The sequence below is a fragment of the Festucalex cinctus genome, chromosome 15, assembly GCF_051991245.1.
Source record: "Festucalex cinctus isolate MCC-2025b chromosome 15, RoL_Fcin_1.0, whole genome shotgun sequence".
NCBI lineage: Eukaryota > Metazoa > Chordata > Actinopteri > Syngnathiformes > Syngnathidae > Festucalex > Festucalex cinctus.
The window spans coordinates 24944275-24960749 of NC_135425.1; the positions used below are offsets into that span (position 1 = coordinate 24944275).

A 16475-nucleotide genomic window follows, 5' to 3' on the forward strand; every position below is an offset into this window, starting at 1 on the left:
TCATACAGCGCACCCACAAAATATAATACTTCGCTTTTTCCATGTTATAGAAAATTGATAGATTTTTTTTTCCCATTGGGAAATTCTTTACCCCGAAAAACTAAGTTGAACATGATTTTATTATATTTTGGAATATTCAGAATAGCTTTGCTTAGCTTTGACTGTACCACAAGTTGCAGCTAAATTGAATACAGTTGCAACCCGTCAGTGACAAAAAAAAAAAAAAAAAAAAAAAAAAAGACAAATGGAAGCCCAAAATGGCATCCTGGTTCTCAGATGAGTAAAAGGAAAAACATGTAGGTTGATTAAAAAATAAAAAATTTTGGTGTGATTTTTGAAATTTTAACCATCTAATGAAGCAATGAATACTTTATGGTTGCGCTATAACCTTATAGCAAAATGGGTTAAATTTTCGGTCATAATTCCACACACAAAACCCCATAATGACATCTTGGAGCAAGTTTTTGGTATATTTTTTTAATTTATATTTAAAAAAAAAGAATTTTACTCGATCAAAATATGGGGAAAAAGTGATATTACAGATGCGCTGAAATTCAATAGAATCATGTTAAACCCATTTTTGTATTTTTAACTCTAACTGCCAAAAACATTCAATAATGATTAGTAAAATTACGATGTATGCGGCCATAAACGTTAAATAACATCAACTACCCAAATGACCTATTTTCAAATGGTGATTACTAAAGAATGGAATAAGGTGGAAACATACTTTTTTTTTTTTTTTCCTAATGAAAAAATGGAATCTCATCTTTCGTTTGGTACCCACATTGTATATGTAGTAAAAGCATACAATATTCTGTTTGCCTTGGAAGATGAGTTAAAATGCTCGAAATTGGCTGGCACTGTGGACGTTGTTTTCTTGATAACATGTGGCAGTAAAAAAGCTATTAAAAAAAAATGTCATTATGGGATTTGTGTGTGCAAAATACATAGAACAAAAAAAGGCACGCCTAAATGTAGAAAGAGTGAAGCGCAGAAATTATGTTCCTGGATGTACTCGAGTTTGTATTGCCGTGCTAAAAACTTGGCCCAATAAGGCGGAGGTGAAAGACACAAAATCAAACAAAAACATTACCCTGTGCTATTAGCTGTTCAAAAAACTTATCTCAAGCCATAACGCTGACATAGGAAAAAAAACAAACGCACAATAATAAAAATCAGCCTATTTCTATTCATTGAGACGCACAGAATGTTCCCTTTTTTTCTTCTTCTTGGCATTCTCCGTCATTGAAAACAATCCATTCGGATTGTATCGCTTCACATAAAGTCGATTTAAAAGCAATCAGCATGATTGGTAGTGGAAATTAAAAACCAAAACCAAAAAATAGCCCTTAATTGGCGGCGGCCGGTACCAGGCGGGGGGCTCACACGCCCATCTTATTGGCCTGCGTCAGCACCACCTTGAGGACGGGCATGAACGCCGACGTCTCGCTGAAGTTGCTGCTGCTGACGATGTGCGTGTGGATGCCCAGACCGTCGGCGTAGGCGCGCGCCTCGATGCTGCGCGCCATGTTGTGCAGACCCCCCACGATGGCGGGAGAAAGCTGCGGGGAAAAGTGGTTGATCCTTTGCTTTATATTTCGTTCTTAATTGTATGCTTTTATAAAGTATATAAAAGTATATTGAGTGCTATTTTGCCAGGAAATGACTACACGCTCACCGACTGGTCCCGCAGTTTGTCGTAGAGCGCCTCCAGACGCTTGTTGGCGTCATCCAGCTTCCTCCGAGTTTGCTGGAACAAGTTTAAAAAAAACAAACAAAAAAAACAAAAAAAAGACCAGAGTGTTAGCTGCCTAAAGCCGATGTGGAAAAAATGTACAGCGATTTACCGGCATAGAAAATTTTGGAGGCAAATGCTTCCGCCTAATTTCAGGCCAGCTCTAAAACTGACATCATTAAATTGTGACCCATTAACAATTTCAGCCGGTAACAGCTAGGGATGTAACGATAACGGCAATATCGTGATATTGCGATATGAAAACTGCCGCAATATATCGTCGTCATCATGTCGCGATATTAAAAGCAGCCCATCTGTTAAAAAAAAAAAAAAGTCGAGTTGATTTCTGTTTGTGCAGTTCTAGTACCCTCTGGTGGCTAGTTTTTTTGTGCAGTTTAATTTTCACAAGGCATCTTTTGGCCCTTCTATGTTTTCAAAGCCACGCTAATGGTCGGATGAAGGGGAACGTAATATGCTTGTGAACAGAGTCAATATGTGGAGGAACTCAATGTGTGCCTCAATATATATATTTACATATTTTTTAGATACTTATAACATTTGTATAATATTTTTTAGGGATAGAGCGATTCTCAGCCGGGCTGATTATCGGTGCCGATACTTGGCATTTTGACAAATAGGTCGATAAAGCTGGCATCTCACTGAATACTTGCAAACGTAGCAAATTTGGGGTTCTCATTACGAATTTTAAGATGTTCAGTCAGTTTTTTTTTTGGTCATAAACACATTTGGAAAATATTCAGATAATTTTTTCCACTGCAAAAGATCTTTTGAAACGTTTTATGAACCCTAACAAAACCCCCAAATTAGCTACATTCGCATGCATTTGTCACTCAGTGAGATACGGGGAACTTTTCATTTATGGATCTATTTAAATTTATACTTTATAAAAAAATTTTTTTTTAAAAATCAAGACATTATGTTGAAATTTTAGAAAACTTAGGGATCCATTTATTTGCTTTTTAATTTTTATTATTTTTAATTTAGTTTAACACATGCTAATGACTCTGAAAGATCTGCAATTTTTTGTTATTTTTTTAAACAAACTGTCAATATAGTTTAAAATATTTTTTTTTTTCTATTTTACTGCAAATGAATATCGGCTTGAAATATCGGTTATCGGCCTCCTTGACTACTAATAATCTGTATCGGTATCAGCCTTAAGAAAAAACATATCTGTCAATCACTAATACATTTTCATTGCTGTAATGTACAAAAGCACAATATTGTGTTTTTGTTTTGTTTTTTTAACAACATTGTGACCTTATTTGTATCGCCAACCTCCCCACAATATCGTGATAATTATCGTATCGCCACCACCGTATCGTGATAATATCGCATCGTGATGTTTTGATATCGTTACATCCCTAGTAACAGGCTTGAGCGTGTAAAATATGTGCTGTAGTTGTGCTTACTGGCTTCACATGTAAAATAGAAGCACTGAGCTCAAAGGCGGCGGTGGCGACCGCTCCTCACTGACCGGGTCGGTAGCAACAGCCAAGCATTTCTGGACCAGGCCCTCAAAGGTGGTCTTGAGGATCAGGTGCTCCTCTGGGATGGGCTTCTTGGCGATCTTCTCAGCGGGGATCGACTGCGAGGGCTGGACGTAGTCTTTCATCAGTTTTTTTTCACCACAAAATATTTAAAAAAAAAAAAAAAAAAAAAAAAAAAAAAAGGATACCCACCTGTATGGCATCCCCTGTGGGACCACCGGGCGCTCCTTCAGTGGGTATGCTTGGGTTGAGGGTCTGCGGCGGGATCTGCTGGAACACGCCATGAGGACCCGGGACGGAGCCCTGCGGCGCTCCAGAGGCTACAGGCTGGACGTGAGGGTCCGCGCCCAGAGGAGCCATGATGGGAGCGGTGATCGGGGCGGGCGGGGTGTAATTTTCCGGGATCTATGAGAAATTGTAGGGAATTTGTATAAAGTAAATGCGACAAAATTGAATTTCTGCAGAAATTCCATGGGAATGCTGAAAGCTGAATGCTAATAAAATATTTCCCATCCGACTAATGATATCCAATGGGAAAATGCAAAAAAAAAAAAATGAAATTCACACAATAGCGCCACCTAGGCATGCAGTACCTGCCATTCATTTCGATGGAAAAGTGGAACTAAGATAGTTGGTATACATGTAATGACTTAGACTAATTGCCATGGATACATTTGCAATGTACAGTCAGAGGTGGGATTTGAACCCGTGACCTCTTGGTTACTGGACACTGCATTTTACCAAGTGTTCCACTGAGCTGTATCACGGAGCTGTTAATGATGAGAAGTTGTATGTATGAAAGTGGGACTTAGAAAAAGTTCATTGTCAGTCCCATTGAAAATGAATGGGGAATAGTTGATATTTAACATTAAATTGTGCAAATACTGCAAGTACTGTGAAATCAGACGATCTATTCCAAAGATGGTGTGAATCATTGAAGCAAGTTAAAATTTATGTGAGAGTTATTATACGGCAAAAAAAGTGCTGAGAATAATTTCAGCGTTCCCACAACAATGTAGAGGGACACAAAATGGATTTCACCTTCTTCTTGGACATTCTGCTCAGAGCTGGCGGGTCGTTCCAACCATTCTGGGGCCCTGCACACGCAAAAACATCCAGAAACATGTCAACATATTTGTTTTCAAGTCAGCAATCGTTAATTAATTGGTTAACTTATGAAGTTATTGGCCATGATTGGTTATCACCGGTCATCAAGTTATTGGTAGTAAACAACAGCAAGAAAGGCTGTCAGAGATGATTAAATAATTGAGTCCATGCATAAATTGATTGAGATGAAAAAGAAGAGATTGCAGAGCCATTTATTTGCTCAACTGCAGAGTAGCAGGCATCTATTCTGTCTATCTGTGTCTCCAGAGCCGCAGGTCGCAGACCCCCGTATTAGGGGTAAGTTGATTTCTATTTTTAGTGCAGTTGGTAAATTAGGAATAAATTAATTGAAATCAAATGTGATTTTTTTCTTTTAGGTTATTACAAAAAGCCGAAGCAAGTGACGCACAGGAAAAGTGAGGACGATTAAAGGAGTGTTGTGGGGGGTCTCTCGCACCTGTTCCGTGGGGGTCGAGGGTCTGCTCGAGCTCAAACTTTGTACCTGAGAGTCCGCCAGTCGGCGGCGGCGGCGGCACGTAGGACCCAGGGGAGCCCGGCACGCCGTGCTGGAAAGACGCTCCGGAAGAGGAGGAAGACGAGGAGGTGGGAAAGAGAGGAAGAGAGGAAGAGGAGGAGTTTGGCAGGCACTGGGCGATGAAGCCGGCTGGCTGAGGAGGGTAAGGCGGCTCAGAGTAGTGAAGAGGCTGATAGGCTCCAGGCGGGAATTGCTGAACCTGGTGGGGCTGGGCTGACATTCAACAGATGCTGTTAGTGGGGGAAACAATCCAGGAAGAAGTCACATGCTAAGATGTCAAACATTTCCACCATGGAATGTTTGCCAGTTTAAAAGAAACAAACCAAGCTTTGCATCCGTCGTTCCTTGCGACTTTTTTTCAACCGGCACGTGACTCTATTTCTTGTCGTTTTGGGTATTCGAAATAAAAGACTTACGCTGGTATTGCTGGGAGTACATGAAGGCGGGTCCGGCGGAGGCGGACGGCGGCATCCCGTAACCAGACTTTGGCGCTTCTGCCTGCTAAGAAATTGATAGGAAATTTCAGTTAGACGACAGGGTTAGCGTTTAATGGTTTAGGGGGTTAGGAGTTGGGGATTACAGGGTAAGAATGTTAGGGTTAAAAAAAATAATAATAATAAAAATAAAAAGACCTGGGACCGGTTGTTCAATCCTCGGTTAATTTTGACCGCCGCAACCCCTAACCATCGGTTTAATTCTTAACCCGCCGTTAACTAAGCGGCCGTTAAATCCGCGTTGTTCAAAACATGGTTAGTCACGGCACCGTCAAAGTTAACCGTGCCGTTTATGTCACTGGTTAGCACCGATATATCCCACAATTCCTCTTTTTGTTTACTTCCGGCTCGGCGAAAGCAATGGAATACGACCCAAATGACCGCTGGCACTCGTCGGGGAAAAAAAAATAAAATAAAAAAAATAAAAATAAAAGAGAAGGCGGAAGTTTCCTGCTGACGAAGAAAAACGTTAATCAATCAATGGTAATATAAAATAATATAGGAGTTTTTGTGACATTATTTATTTATTTTTAATTCATTATAATTTATTTTTTCCTACTGTGTGTACTTTCACTGAATATTTTGTGTAATTTTTTTTGTAGCATCGAATATTGCATGTTTTTGTCTGATTTTGTTTCTCACATTTTTGTCTTGTTTGTTATCTAACATATTTTGCATATTTGACTCATTTGTATTTATGTGTAATATTTTGATGGAAATGTGTCTTGTTTTTGTGTTTACATACTTCTAATACGTGTGTATTTTTCATCTAATATTTCGAATGACTGTTTTAACTTAAAATAAACAAACGTTTTATTATTATTATGAATATATTTAATTTAAATTCATTTAAAGATATCAACACATAAAGTTAACGGTCTGTTAAATCTACTTAACCAATGGTTGAAGATATAACCGAGTTTTGAACAACCGGGCCCAGGATGATTGAGAATATCCACAAGGGTTTGAGTGAGGTTCGGTTTTGGGTTAGCGGGACCAATCGGTGTACCTGCTGCTGCTCGGAGGAAGGACCCATTTGCAGAGGAGGCGTGACATTGGGCAGGGCCGTCGGTGTCTGGTTACTCCACGAAGTGACCGTGGAGGCAGACCTCACCTGAACCACACACACACAATTTTTTTTTTTACCACCAATTAATCATCTGCTAATTGGGTCAAGAATCCTAGATCCAATGGCAGAACACACAGGTTGGTAATACTGCTGCTGGGCCGGGACGGAGGCGGGTGTCTGCGCCGGTACGAGTGCGGGCTGGACCGGGGTGAAGGCGTGGCCCGGCTGTTGGGTGGAGTGCTGAGGCTGAGCTCTCGGGGTCTGGACCGGACCCGCCTGCTGACCCAGAGCCCGACTGAGGCGTTCGCGAAGCTGCTGTACGGCCACCTGATGGGCGAATAAACAGGCGGACATGTTAGCATAGTCCAAGTATTTAGCAGAGTTACAGTTAACTTGACATTTTGTCTAACATGGGTGACTCAACTCAAGAGTCCAAATAAGTTAAGAAGTATAACTGTTCTTTAAATTCTGTATTAAAAAAAACAAGGAAACAAAAAAACTAGCTTGTTAGCAACCATTGCATACGTAGTGCTAACATTTTGAGCTGTGGCTAGCAAAAAATAATTCCTTAATCATTACCCTAAATTTTGGCTCACGAGTCCAATAAGGAAGGTGATTTTGTATTATAAATGTAAAAAAAAAAAGCAAGTAAGCATGAAAACCTGGTTTTAAATTTAAATATAATGAAAAAAAACATTAGCTCAGATAGGCTATCTTGTTAGCAATCATTACGTAGAGCTAGCTCTCCGAACAGTGGCTAGTAAAAGTAAAAGGAAATCTCGTGCTTTAAATTTGGCTAAAGAACTCATATAAAATATGCATAATTTGGTGTCACAGGTAACAAAACACAAGTTGGGTATTTATAATTGTTTATTTAATTCTACAAAAAAAAAAAATGTTAGCACAGGGAGATTATCTTGTCATTGACGACGAATGTGAGCTATCTTAGCTCAAGGCTAGTAAAGCAACTTACTTAAATGTAAAAACAAAATATATGTAATTGTCAAATTCTAACAAAAATAACTCTTTCACACAGGCTAGCTTGTTAGCAAGCATTATCAAGTTAGCTTTCTCACCTGTGGCTAGTAAAAACGTATCTCCCCAGTTTGCTTTAAGTTTAAATTGTGTCTCACGTGATAGGCTCATATAAAGAGTACATATATGTGTTTTTAATTCTATCAAAAACAATAACTCAGGGAGGCCAGCTTGTTAGCGATTATTAGCTCCTGCTAGCTACCGAACCGCCGTTCCCTGCGCTGAGCTGCAAGCTCACCTGGCCGCTGCCATCGGGCAGGTAGCTGATGGCTGTTGTCAGGCTGCCCTGCGAGGCCAGGAGGCTGGCGTAGCGTCCCATCTCCTCGGCCAGCAGGACGCCGACGTTGGCGTCGGGACCCGAGCGTTGTGTCTGCTCCACAGCCCGCTGCAGCACCGCCACTTTCTCTATCAGGTCCTGTGTGGAGGATAGGGACCAATAAAATAAAAAAATATAAAAAAAAACTTTAAAAAAATGACTTAACTCATTTGCTCCCAAAAACGTATAAACACGTTCTATTTTATATATTGCCATGGTCCCAAAAACGTATTTATACGTTTGTTTGTTTGTTTTTTTTGTGCTAGCACATACACAAGGCTTTGATGCAGCCCCTGGCTTGAAGAGGACACTTCAAGCAATGGCAGTTATTATAAAAACCGGCCAGCAGGTGGCAGCAGAGTATTAAGGATCAGCCAGGGTTATGTTTCAACAAGCTCTTTTCCTCAGTGTTTTCAACAGGTTTGTGAACAATGATGAAGCTTAGCTATATTCTAATGTTAATTGCTGCAAAACGGAAACAGATAGAAATATACTTTTTTTTCATGATGAAAGAACAGACTTTAATCTTTCTTTTGGTAGGTTCCATGTTTTTAAAGCAATAGAACACAATATTCTGTGGGCCTTGCAAAATCAGTAAAACAGCCAGGAGCGAAGGGGGCTGCTTCATTGAAAATGTCTGGGAGTGAATGAGTTAAAAGGTATTCGCACCAGTACCTCTCTGTCCCTTCATATAAACATATCTACTCATTTGCATACGCGCATGAAGGAAAAATCTGCCTCTGCATTCACATACAGACGTAAGAAAAAAAAAAATAATCTTCTCAGCGCACCTGAAGGGATAGCGGACAGCGTCGCTGACCAGCCGCGTTCCAGCAAGCCACCAGTTTGTCCACGTTGCCGGCGCAGATGTAGCACAGACAGGCGTGAGCTCGCAGAGCCGCTTCGCCCGACGCCTGCAGACGGGCGCCGAGGAGGTCTGACGGACAAACACGGGCAGCAAGAGTGAGTCAAAGGAGAGGAGGCAGGCCAGAACAATTTTGTGAGTCGTCTACGACGTCTACGAGGAAACGCCGGATTCGGGCTCGCAACTTACCGCACAGCGACGAGAACTCGTCGGGTTTGGCGTAGGTCATGACGGCCGCCAGCGCCTCCTTCCAGTTGTGCAGGTCGCAGGTGGTCAGGACGTCGCGCCAGTCTTTGGTCACCACGGCGCTGATCAGCTACCGGACGGGAGGGAGAATTAAAAAAAATAAAATAAATTCTGACGGTTTACACGGTTTTAGAGCCGGCAACCCGAAATTAGCCGCTACAAATGTTTATATATTTTCAGTGATTTTGAAACATTCGTTTACAAACACACAAGTATTGTTTTGTTTGTAACCAAACTTGTCTGATTCCTCAGAAAAATATTAAATAAGCAAATAAAAGCAAAAATAGAAAAGAGGATGGATATCCCCTTGAGAAGCATTATCTCGTTTTCGAGGCGGTCATTCCAAAACACACAAATAATAATTATACTAAATAAGAAGAATACAAAAAAATGCTAATAATAAAATGATAACAATAACAACATCCAAATAATGACAAAAAAAAAAAATCCACAACATAATAAAACATTTAACTCATTTTCTCCCAAAAACGTATTAATACGTTCTATTTTAAATAGTTTTAAGTGTCCCAAAGACGTATTTATACGTTTATTTTTTTATGCTAGAGCATACAGAAGGCTTTGTTGCAGCCTCTTAACTGCAAAGGATGGTTGCAGAAATGGTAGTTATTACACAGCCAGCCAGCAGGTGGCAGCAGAGCAAAGTAGATCAACCACGGCCATGTTGAAAAACAAGCTCAAATACTCACAATTCTAATTAGATTTGTGAATAATGATGAAACTTGAAGTTATATTCTAATGCTAATGGCTGCAAAACGGAACAGATAGAAATATACTTTTTTTTTCCTGATGAAAGAAGAGACTTATATCTTTCTTTTGGTAGGTTCCATGTTTTAATAGCAATAGCAATAGGCCAGCCACCTGTTCCCCAATTAAGAAAAACCCTGGGCTTACCTTTGTGATCTTGCCACGCGTCTTGCGGAAATACTTCCTCTGGGTCTTCTCCAGGAGGTCCGCGCCACCGGCAATGGCGAGAATGATGCTGTCGGCCATGCGGTCGTCGTGGAGACAGAGCTCCACGGCCGCCTCAAAACTGCCCGTTAGCAGGGCTTGCGTGATCAGGCCGTCCATGTCTGCGGGAAAGAAAAAAAAAAAATAGCACAATAGATTTTATCGTCAGAGTTATAGAAACAATGAACAGCAGTGAAAAATGGAAATAAGTAATGACAATCAATTTTTAAAATAATAAAATAAAGAATTACAAACAAAAAATGTAAATAAAATATGCAAAAATCAATACAAAAAAGAAACATTAACAAATAAAGTATTAGTAATGATAACAAAAAAATTAAATACACTTCTAAAAAAATTAATACCATAGACTGTCTTCAGAAACAATCAAAAGTATTAAAAACAAATAACTAAAAATACAAAACCATGACAATGAAAATTATTTCAGACACAATGAAAGGCAATAAAAACAAAGAGAAGTTAGAAATAGACAGCCCCAGTTGCACAAACAATGAAAAGTAAACATACGAATAACAGAAATAAATTAATAAACATAAAACACACATCAATTCAACAGAATACAATGGACTACGCTGTCATCGTTTCCCGAAACAATAAAAATTGGTAAATATAAATGGAAAATTGCACAAATAAAATCTACAAATAAAAACTATGAATTACAGTACACAATAACAAAACAAACACAAATAAAAGATAAAAAAAAAATAAAAAATCTATACACATACATCCCCATTTGTCTTACCTTTACTGATACTGAAGTCGACTCCCTCTTCAGGAGGCTCGGTGGAGTCCTTGGCCTGGGTGGGAGTCTCAAGCTCGTCGTCCAGCGGCACCTCCTGAAAAAGGGGAAAGGAGCGTCCTTACATGACACTAGAAACATTTTTCTCCCTTTAAATATTCACAGTGGGTCACTTCTTGACAGTTTGAACCTAATCTAAATGATCACTAAGATCCAAACTATTTTGTTTTCCCTCCTCCTATCATTTTGTCATTAATATGTTTTGAATGCCCCTGTCATGAAGGATTACCTCTTCCAAGGAAATCTCCTCCTCCTCCTCCTCCTCCTCGTCCTCCAATTCATCCTGAGGATCTGCGCTCTGGTCCGGTCCTCCTCCCTCAGGAGTCTCCTGACGCTCTGGGGCGGCGCCCATGTTCATGTTTGCGGTGGCAATCATGTCGAACGCCGCCTCCGGATTGTCACGCGGCGGCGCCGGCGGCGCGTTAGCGGGCTTTCCCTCCAGCGCCGCGGATATCTGCCGACACGGTTGCGTATTAAAACTCTCTTGTGGTGCTCAACTGCATCGAACGACAGTGTACCCCCTGATTTTATTATTATTATTATTATTATTATTATACTCAGATAAGTCGGAATTGAGAGTTGGTTGAAGGCTGAAATAATTTCCCATGCTAATTTTCGTTAGCATTAATATAACATTAAATATATGTGGTGTCATTCTCATTAAACATTTTGGTGTTTAAATATACAATATTTTAAATGTGTTTAAAGTGAGTGAGAGAGGTAAAGCTATGTATTATTATTATTTTTTTTTTTAAGAAAAAGAGCTGTCACTATATCTCAGATTTTCACTTATGACAGGTAGGTCTCACCTTGGCAGCAAGCTCCTCTTTGTTGTAGCCCAGAAGCTCCAAGAATTTACTGCGAATATCACTTTCAAAGTTAGCCTGGAAAACACACAAATCACATCTTTCCCTTTCCATATAGTACTTTAATGTAAACATCTGTCTGTCCGTTCACACTCATACAATATTCAAACTTCCCCGCTCACATACACATACATAGCCGACGGTTTACCTTGAGGAAAGACCAGACAGTTTTTTCAAACTGGTCCTGAGCCATTTGGATCTTCTCCTGGCAGAAATTCTGGAAGGTGCCTGCGCTCAGCGTCGTCTGGAGCTGCTCCGACCGCGTCAGGAACGTCGTCTCGGTCACCACCTGGCTGACGTGGACCAGGCGGGGTCCACCGGACTGCTGCCCGTTTGCCGGACCGTTCTCCAGCGATATGAGCTTTCCGCCAAACTGCAGGACGAAAAAAACAATAAGTCTGCGTGGACTCTGAATCATCCAGGTCCAATGGGCCCTAAGATTGACCCTTGAGGAACACCGCAGGAAAGGAACCCAGACTCGAAACTTCTTTCAGGGTCAACAACCAAAAATGGGCGCGAATGAGACTCCAGAGACTCACGGCAAACGACGCCCCAACAGGCCTGCGGATCCACTTGGGGGGCTTCTTCAGCGGGTTGACACTAGGTGGGGGGGCGGCGGTCTGAGGTAGCTGCAGTGGGGGCAACGTTTGTCCTGTCCCGAAAGGATCCATGTTGCCAAAGGAGTTACTAATCTGTAAAAAAACAAAGAAACTGAGTTAAGACACAATTGCATCTTGTGCTTCTCATGTCTCACTTTGTGATCACTTTTTTTTCTTTAATCACTTTTGATTGTCTGTATTTGGCCTTTCTGACAAAAAATGAAATATAAAAAAAAACGTGAGGAACTCGTGAAGTTGTGTCCCACCTGGTCAGCGTGCCTCTGGCTCTGCGCCTGGCTGCTGCCGCCCATGATGGAGTAGACGTCGATGTGGCCGTCAAAGCGGGCGGCCGACAGCACCGCCGGGTTCCTGGGGCACCACTGCACGTCAAAGCACCACTGGCTACCGGCAGGAAGCTCATACAGCACCTGATTGGTAGGGATGGGGGGGTGGGGGCACATTGGTCACATGGAGTAAAAATCTGGGAGGCGAGAGGGTCACTTGCCTACCTCGCCCGTGTTTGGGTTCCAGCACAGAATCCTGCTGTCCTTGCCGCAGCTGAGGAGCAGCTCGGGATCGGCCACGCTCCAAGCAATGGCGAGGACGCCTCTGCAAAGGGAATAATTCAACAGAGCAATAAAGTCACCTTTCAGATTTTTTTTTTTTTTCGCATGCTCTTTTTTTCCCACATTTTTTTTAGCTTGTATGACATTGAAAAAGTTAATATTTTTTTTAATGAATTTTCTTTTGCAATTTTTTTAGCTAGTACATTGAAAAATGGTAGGTTTTTTTAAATGAATTTTTTTTTAGCTTGTACGATTTTGAAAAATGAGTTTTTTTTTAATGAATTTTCTTTTGCAATTTTTTAGCTAATACGACATTGAAAAATGGTAGGTTTTTTTAAATGAATTTTTTTTTAGCTCGTACGATATTGAAAAATGTTAAGATTTTTTTTATTAATTTTTTAAAAGGGATTACAGGACACACGCACCTCGTGTGATTCTCCAAAATCTTGAGCGGGGAGGTAGCGAATCGTAAATCCCACATCTGGATGACGGGCATACGGTCGTCTTCAGACGCCAGAACCAGCTGGGTGGCCACTTCTGGGTTCCACGCCAGCCCGGAGCAATGCATCTAACAAGCAAACATGGATGCTCTTTAACACGTTTTCCGTTTGATTTGAGGATTCTTTTTGTGTGTGCGCTACGTACTCTGTTGCTATGGTCGCTGACTTTTATAATGAGGTCGTTCTTGCGGAGATCCCATACGGAGGCGCGACCACTCGGGCTGGCGGAGGCCAAGATGTGCTGGACTTGCCTGTTCCATGACACGCAGCCGATGTCTTCCACCGGCTGTCAACGCAAAAGCACTGAACATTATCATACAGTTTAGGGCTGCACCATATTAGAAAAAAAATGCGATATAGCGATATCGATATTATTGCGATATTTAACATACCTAAAGAAATGGCATTTTTTATTATCTAATGAAAGAATTACATTTTTTTCATGCGACAAAATAAACTCAATATATTCTTTATTAAAATGTAATTACCTCTCGATAATGTTCAACTATTGGATGGCAGTGCACATTTTCTTTAAGTACACTGTTCCAACTATGTTTTGCATTTGCATTATTAGGGTTGGAACGAGGGGCGTGAAAACCAAATAAAAAAAGAGGGCGAGGAGAGGATTTTTTTTCAGAGGGTGCAGTTGTATCAGTCAGTTCCTCTCAAGTCAAGTCAACTTTATTTTCTTCTCTCCTTTTTTGTCATCTTTAGTAAATGTCAAAAAGCTAAACCTGACAGTCTGACTGGTCAAATTCAGAACAAAGCATAAAATTCCATATCAAACGTATTTCATGTCTTTGCGATATGCATAGTGCATAGGCCAATACCGCGATATCAATATTTTTTCGATATATTTTGCATCCCTAATACAGTTAAACTGTAGATAAGAGAAAAAACTTGTGTGTTTTTTTTTTTTATTTGAGGTGAGGCATTTATTCAAATTGAGGCTTTTTGAAGACCTGTGTTTTGGGTCCTGGCGTCATGGGGGACTCAAAGTTGTTTATATCCCAGATGTAAATTTCAGACTCGTTCCCGCCAGATGCAAAGAGGTTGTTCTGCACAACAGAGGGAAAGAAGATGAAGAGCGAGCGAAACGAGAGGCGGGAGAACAGAAGACGGCGCGGATGTATACCTGGAAGGGATTGACGTCCAGTCCCCTCACGGGGCCCGTGTGCCGGTCGCTCTCGGCCACGACCGCGTCGCCCTCGCCGGCCATGATCTTGGCGGCGTCGTATAGGATGACGTTGCCGTTCTCGCCCCCGGCGATGACCAAACCGGCCGGTTGACCCTGGGCGTCCGCTCTGCAGGGACCCCAGACCAGCTTGTGGTACCTGGGGGAAGGTTGAGGTCAATAAAAAGAAAAATAACAACAACAAAAATTCAGGGGGGGAAAAAATAGATATATATACCTGTGAGATGAAGAGAAGCTGCCACATGACTTCATGTCCAGAGACGGGTCGGACAGGTCCAGCTCAAAGAGCTCCAGGGAGGCATTGGTGCTGAAGGAGGCATCCAGCTGCTGCGCCGACGTGCCTGGACAACAATTCATTCAAGTATGAAATATGACATCGTTTGATTAGCAGGCCACACATTCTTCAAGAAGATCTTGCTAGACCTGTTGCCAGGTAGATAGGGTGCTGCTGTGCCGGACTCCAGGTCTGCATGGCGGTACGGTTGATCTCTTTCAGTTTCATCCTAAAAAAAAAAACATTATTTAATAAGGTCATTTTGATCCTACTCAATAAAACATCCTCTCTACTAAACTCCTGTTTACATATATTTCAATTTAAAAGGGAAGTTCAACTTCTATTCTGATGGGGGTGTGAGAATATTTTGACCCTTGATTGCTCCCGACTAAGATAAATCATGACAAAGTGCACGATGCACCATGACAGAGTTGCAGTAAAGTCATAAAACGTGTGAAGTCTGGGAAGAGAATCCACATAATGAAAAAAAGCACACAATTCAAGTGAATCGACTAAATGTAATCATAAATATGAATTTACTAAAAAATTTAACTAACATAAGATGGCAAATTTTGCTTTCGCATTTACTTCACATTACTGAAACGTTGAACTACTGCAGTTCTACTAGTTTTCAGTAGAGATGTTTTATTAAATCAGGCAATTTATAAACAATACAAAAATATTGTGATAGTAATCAAGATTGGATTTTTTTGGTTGATTTTTTTTTGTGTGCCATACAGCCAAATATACAAACAATGAACAATTTAGACCAGGGGTCACTGACTGAACCAGGTACATGCATAGCCCGCGACCTTCAAATACCTCACCAGTGATGGGACACTGTGATTTTCTAGGAATGTTGTAGAAGTGATTGTTTTGAGAGATTTAAAACTATAGCCTTGCATATTCATGTATATATCATTCATCACTAATAATAACATACATACGATAAGAACATTATTCAATGTAATATGAGCAAATTTGTTATTCCACAGCTGTGCATCAAATTGGTTGCCGCTCACATTAATCCAGTACCGAAAAAGTGGCTCACAGGTTCAAAAAGATTGTCGACACCTGATGTTGACTAAAGACCAGTGTAGCTTCTCATGCCAAAAGTAAACTCGACTTAATTGAAGATGCTGAAATTGAATTTTGCCTTTAATTAAACTAAAATAACTTTTGGCACAGTCAGACGAAAACACAATCACTCTCACATCCACATCGATGGATGGATGGATGGAGTCTTTCATTGACCTAACAAACATGATTAAAAAAAAACAGACTGAGTGGAATAAAACATTCTGATATTTAAGAAAGAGGCTTAGCGGTGAGCTGACAGCTGACCAATGGCTTACCTTGCTTTTTCTCTTTGCTCCTGTCACATATACGCGCAGGTACACAATGAATGAAGAGGAAGGAAAAAGCGACAAGCACCAATTTTCGCTCCTCTGGAGTGGTTCTTTTTTTTTACAGTGGCGTTAAAGCGACAAACGCCTCCCTCCCCCCACCTAGGACAAGACGACAAGGCGGCGGTTCTTCGTAGCTACCGGCATCCGCTGAGCTCGCCCTCGACTCGGCTTTCCACGTCCCCACTGGGCTCCATCAACGTGGCACTAAGCGTCGGACGGAGGCCTCCACCCACGAAGAAGAACTACATCCAGTCGCGAAGAAGAAAAACGGCCACTTCCGCTTAGCGTAGCATGCTAGCTGTTATTTTGTGATTGATTTAAAAAAAAAAAAAAACTTTATTGACCAAATTGTAATCAAAAC

At 41.0% G+C, this 16475-nt stretch overlaps 1 protein-coding gene across 5 annotated transcripts; it reads right to left on the bottom strand.

Moving 5' to 3' along the window:
• Positions 1-451: 451 nt before the first annotated feature.
• On the bottom strand, positions 452-16456 carry sec31a (SEC31 homolog A, COPII coat complex component). 5 transcript variants are annotated; one of them, XM_077496944.1, is made up of 27 exons: positions 16061-16456; positions 14855-14934; positions 14649-14772; positions 14372-14570; positions 14199-14294; positions 13382-13522; positions 13162-13304; positions 12680-12779; positions 12437-12598; positions 12111-12263; positions 11720-11944; positions 11515-11589; positions 10935-11159; positions 10649-10742; positions 9829-10007; positions 8860-8986; positions 8597-8742; positions 7728-7904; positions 6590-6781; positions 6395-6499; positions 5308-5389; positions 4814-5104; positions 4291-4346; positions 3442-3654; positions 3237-3356; positions 1682-1753; positions 452-1565 (listed from the first exon to the last, which is right to left on the bottom strand). In XM_077496944.1, exons 2-27 carry the CDS (start codon positions 14931-14933, stop codon positions 1386-1388), a joined length of 3756 nt encoding a protein of 1251 aa, XP_077353070.1. In that variant the 5' UTR covers position 14934; positions 16061-16456; the 3' UTR covers positions 452-1385. The 5 variants fall into 5 exon arrangements, with proteins under 5 accessions (XP_077353070.1, XP_077353071.1, XP_077353069.1 ...); XM_077496945.1 differs by having other exon boundaries at positions 4859-5104; positions 5308-5392; positions 16061-16454; XM_077496943.1 differs by having other exon boundaries at positions 5308-5392; positions 16061-16454.
• Between the last annotated feature and the right edge of the window lie 19 nt (positions 16457-16475).

Excerpts from the sequence above, each read along its gene's own strand:
- sec31a (XM_077496943.1), bottom strand. The coding sequence starts at position 14,933 with ATGAAACTGAAAGAGATCAACCGTACCGCCATGCAGACCTGGAGTCCG. Across the intron at positions 13,305-13,381 it reads TCAGCGACCATAGCAACAGA|ATGCATTGCTCCGGGCTGGC; the intron begins GTACGTAGCGCA and ends TTTGCTTGTTAG. Across the intron at positions 3,357-3,441 it reads CCACAGGGGATGCCATACAG|CCCTCGCAGTCGATCCCCGC; the intron begins GTGGGTATCCTT and ends GACTACGTCCAG.